At 42.7% G+C, this 4582-nt stretch overlaps 2 protein-coding genes across 3 annotated transcripts in view; one reads left to right on the plus strand and one right to left on the minus strand.

Moving 5' to 3' along the window:
• Positions 1-6: 6 nt before the first annotated feature.
• On the minus strand, positions 7-2345 carry LOC127751274 (uncharacterized). Of its 2 annotated transcripts, XM_052274540.1 has the most exons (6): positions 2109-2345; positions 1648-2017; positions 1208-1565; positions 928-1125; positions 350-692; positions 7-266 (listed from the first exon to the last, which is right to left on the minus strand). In XM_052274540.1, exons 2-6 carry the CDS (start codon positions 2004-2006, stop codon positions 43-45), a joined length of 1482 nt encoding a protein of 493 aa, XP_052130500.1. In that variant the 5' UTR covers positions 2007-2017; positions 2109-2345; the 3' UTR covers positions 7-42. The 2 variants fall into 2 exon arrangements, with proteins under 2 accessions (XP_052130500.1, XP_052130501.1); XM_052274541.1 differs by lacking the exon at positions 2109-2345 and having other exon boundaries at positions 1648-2081.
• Positions 2346-3893: 1548 nt separating this feature from the next.
• Positions 3894-4582, plus strand: part of LOC127751273 (spastin homolog) — a 10579-nt gene continuing 9890 nt past the window's right edge. Inside the window, exons 1-2 of the mRNA XM_052274539.1 lie at positions 3894-3965; positions 4089-4323. Of these exons, the coding sequence (XP_052130499.1) occupies positions 3894-3965; positions 4089-4323 (307 nt within the window). The remainder of the gene's footprint in view (positions 3966-4088; positions 4324-4582) is intronic.

The raw sequence follows: 4582 nt of genomic DNA on the forward strand, positions 1-4582 counted from the left end.
AATTAAAAATTAGAGAACCTCGTACAAGAATCAATAGACCGCTTACAAAAGGTCTAGGGCAATATTGTATACACCTTCCACTCTCCTTGATGCCTGCCTCAAAAAGTCATCAATAGTGATATTATCTCGTTGCAAATCAGCTTGGAGTCCAGCAATGGTCTCGTCATTCATTAGAACAGTTCTGCCTCGTGCTCTGTTGGGTGTTCGTCCTGAATTCAGAACATAAATATCGTCTTCAGTTGAGTCTTCAAGGTCAATTAGTGCATCTAGAAATGAAAAAAAAAAATTCAGTCAATAACACATTATTTAGAATTTTAAAAAAAATGCAAATAGTTAAGATATTTCTTACTGAGGAAACACCAAATGTTTGGGTGTTTATGTTTGACAGCTGCGCGGAGGGAGGCATTGGCTGACTCGCAAGCATTGTTTGTCCTGTCTTCTGCATCATATACGCAAAACATAGGGAGTTTTGATGCAGAGTACCAGGTGTTTCTTATGTACACAAAAAGGTGTGATAAAACATTCCAGAATCCCTCATTCTGTGCTCTCAGGCTCAGGACAAGTAGGCCATCCCACATTTTTTCTGGTGGCAGAAGTGCCAGAGCACAGCATGACCTGACAATACTATCAATTGCTTCATATCTTTGAATATATTGAAGTAGATGAAGTTTCTTTGCTTTTGCAGCAATTGCCTGAAAGAATATAGAGTATAGAACATGAAGGTTTTAGATAAGGCTTCTAGGTACATATCTAAAAATTATACAATTATTACAACTGCTTTCTGATATGTGGTATAGAGTGAAGTCAAGTTTAAAGATATTCTATCGTAAGGTCTGGTAAAGAAACCCAAGCCTTCCAAGTACCATTGCTAATAAATGATGTGGTTACACAGAGCTATGACATACACAACAGACACTCTATACTGACCTTGGAACTGTGAAAGAAGCAGCCAAGTACCACAATGAGAGGAAAGACAGCTTTCCAAGCATTGGCCTGAGCGGCCTCAAAATCGCACATGACAGACTGCGGTGCAAAATCTGGAATCACAGCGCGAATGGCCCTGAGAGCTTCCTCATAACATTCTTGTAATTTCGACTGCATCAGCACTCGTATTAAAGGAGTTGTCTGAAATTTGGCAAAGCACATGTTAGAAGAATATATACTCCTCAATTATTACACTGAAATAACTTGTAAATACAAAACATACATGATGCCTCCTTAAATGAAGAATTGTCCAAATCTGAGCAGCACCAATTGCACCTGGTACACTTGAAAATGTGGCGTCGCTCATAATGTCGAACTTTTTGGTGGATAGATATCTCAGATGCCTGCGTGATGCAAAAATAATGCACCTGGTACCTAAACTAGACTGACCACATTTGCCCAAATAGATGCAATCTTCCCCATCTAATGTATCTGTTAAAAATTTGTAATTGGGATCCTCCAGAATATGAGCTAGATCAGTTAATGTGTGGGGTATCCTTGGTAGTATCTGCGCTCTGGCTCTCTGCATCGACTGCCGCAACTTAACATATGGCACGTTGACTAAAGCATCTCGGGACAAGCTGAAACAGTAAAACAAGCAATGTTAGGCATGTAGTGCTTTCTACGAACTTTACAGTACTAATGGCATTCATGCGTACTTACTGCATTTCCTGTCTCATTTCACGTTTAACTTTGTTGTACAGGTCTTTCAAACTAAAATCAGCACAATCCAGCTGGCGGCATTGATTAAGCAGGCGAGCTCTAAATCTTCTTTCATGTACTAGATTTCTTGACTTAGGGTGGTTGTGTCTATGGTTAACTCCAGGTCGGAAATTTTTACCATCTCTGTCCATGTTGGCTCTCGCTCGGCAGGTTCGTTTGCTTCCGTAGTGTATACATCTAAGAGAGAGTCTTCCTCCTTTCGATACCTTATTAACATGGTAACTGTGTCCATCTACCCCATGAATATAATAGCTGTTCTTCTGTAGTCCTCTTTCCACAATGGCACCACGGCCAGGCATTTTGAAAAAGCCTGAAATCAAAAGGTATGATGCATCAGAATATACGAAGGAGAACCACAAACTTTAAAAGATTGCACAAAGTAAATAAAGCAGCCGTCTAACCTCACCGCGTGAAGTTCAAATGCGTCGTCGATTGAAGCCATCAAGTTCAAGTGCACCAAGCAAGTCTGGGTGCATTATTTGCGATACGTCCCGGAATCCAAAGGTCCTTATCTCGCCGGTTGATTTGAAGGCAATATCGGGAAGATATCTCATAGTGAGGAGGTTGTTGGTGGTTGTTGTTGTTGTTGTTGTGAAGGTTGAACGTCTAAGTATAGGAAACTTGCGAATAGTGTATCAGAAGACCGACGCGACCAACCGATTTTGAAACTGCAAGCTCAAATCTTCTTCGTGTGCACATTATAGATAACAAGGTGAGCTATGGTCAGATACTCGACAGAGAACACTCTTTATGGAGAAGTTTGACCGATTTAGATTTCTCTTCTCTGCTCAGGTTGGTGTTAGTGTATCGTGCGTCCGGGAAAATCTGCAAATAACTGTCGACTGCTGTCGACGCACGTCTCCTCGCCACAACCATCCACAACCCCCTCCCTCCAACCACCACCCTCCCCCATATCCTCCCTACAAACGTTCACACGATCGAGCCCAGTAGCGAGTAGCAGTGAGGAGTGTGACGAGAGCAGAGCACGCAAAGAAACAGACAATGAGTGAACGAGGTATGTTGAAATTAAGGTCGTCATTGTGCACGATGTAAATGTTGAGTTCTTAAGATCCTTCTCACACGAAATGTGTATCCTGTCGTGCAAGAAGCCGTTTTATGATATCGGAAAGTGCGAGGGTCTTTTGTTACTGGGCTTATGCAAATTTACTGACGTGTAGGGCCTAATGAGAGAAACACAACATCGTTCTGATATCAGCACAGTATCGCTGAAATCGTTACCCAGTCGGTGCTGTTAGTCGGGTGGAGGGTCTGAAAGCGGCTCATCGTCTTCGACATCGTTCCCATATCGTAGTGACGATGAATTAGTTTGAACCGACAACAAACACGTGTAATATTAAGAACGGGTGTAGTTATTGGGTTGAACACACTCATAAGACATTTTTTTGACGAAATACGGTCACGTTGAGGCCCGAAGTAGTTTCGATGCCGTAACGATATAATTTTTGGGGACTTTGCGATTTGAGGGCGAGGGGGAGCAGGCGGCTGACGCGCGCTTGCTCTACGCATGCTTTTACACTGGACCGCAGTTAAAAGAGATTTGTTCTTTAGGTAAAGTAGATAACCGGTCACGGTCTCCCCGGCGTCGAGCAGGGGGCAGCAGCTCGATCGCCGCCCAACGTCACCGAGACCACGACCGCGATGTCTCTCCTGGTGGCCGCGGGCGCGGACACGGCAGCATGTCCAACTCGCGGGGCACTTGGCGTCGGTCCTCTTCGAAAGAATCGGTTTCATCCTTCAGCCAATTGTCGGTGAGTTTCTGTGCTATCGCTTAAAGGAGTATCCAATATTCCTGCAGTTGACTTAAAATTTCGTCCTGTCCTCTTGCACTTTTCACCACCCTAATATATCCGTAGCGTTAGATAGTTAAATCACCATGCTTATTTCTGGGGTACTATAAAGCTTAAAGGAAAAATTTTAGTATCAGTCACTACCATAATGCCACATTTTCTTTGATATATAGTGTGTTCGTGTGTTCCGACTAACGGACGAAGAAGAAGAGCCGAGTGGTCGGTAACTTCCCGCCACTACGCCACGCCGGTGGTGGGGGAAGGGCCGAGAGCTTCCCGCCTCTACGTGACGACAAGTAGCGGGGGTAAGCGCTCGGCCATTCGGGAACCTCTATGTTCTACCCGCTCTTCTTCTTCCTCCGTTAGTCGAAATACACTATGTGTAATGTGTGCATTTCATTTATGTTTCAGTTGGAGAAGAAATGCAAGGAAACTCACGATGAATTTGTGGTAAGATCATTTAATAAAGTTATCACAGTTAAAATTGAAATATTATTACTCTGCTTGAAGTTTCTGCCTTTTGCAATGAAATCATTACTTAATGTTTCCATTCTCATTAACTGTGTGTTGCAGGCTAAGTTAAAGAGTAAACAAGTTACAAACGCTGATAATATTTCTGATGAAGAAAGTAGTGCGCTTAACTCGAGCAACTTCAGCACACCCCAGAAACCAGAAAAGAAGAGGGGGCGTCCTCCCAATTCCAAAAACAAGGAGCCCCCAAAGAAAGAGTTCGTTCGTCAACTGAAGGTGGCGAATGCACAGATTGAAGTGCTTAAGGATAAGTTGAACCGTCAATTATGTTCACAGTGTGAGAAAAGACCTGCTGTTTAGTGTTGTCTGACGGAGGGTTTTGACTGTAAGAAGTGTAAGTGTTGAAACGTTTAGTTTTTCAAGCACCTACTAATCAATCAAGACAAATGTAAAAATAATTGATAAAACGTAACTGTTCTGTATTGAGTCTTTTTGAAAGTGCCATTGTTTTCCAACAGTTATCAGATTAATTCAACACTTGCGACACGGGGTGTAACAAATGTGTGCTGATTATTTTTTTACCTGTGTATTTTGAC

This window comes from Frankliniella occidentalis, unplaced genomic scaffold (genome assembly GCF_000697945.3).
Source record: "Frankliniella occidentalis isolate FOCC.00 unplaced genomic scaffold, Focc_3.1 Scaffold406, whole genome shotgun sequence".
In the NCBI taxonomy this organism is placed as follows: domain Eukaryota; kingdom Metazoa; phylum Arthropoda; class Insecta; order Thysanoptera; family Thripidae; genus Frankliniella; species Frankliniella occidentalis.

Excerpts from the sequence above, each read along its gene's own strand:
- LOC127751274 (XM_052274540.1), bottom strand. The coding sequence starts at position 2,006 with ATGCCTGGCCGTGGTGCCATTGTGGAAAGAGGACTACAGAAGAACAGC. Across the intron at positions 1,566-1,647 it reads GAAATGAGACAGGAAATGCA|CTTGTCCCGAGATGCTTTAG; the intron begins GTAAGTACGCAT and ends TTACTGTTTCAG. Across the intron at positions 1,126-1,207 it reads TTCATTTAAGGAGGCATCAT|ACAACTCCTTTAATACGAGT; the intron begins GTATGTTTTGTA and ends GCCAAATTTCAG.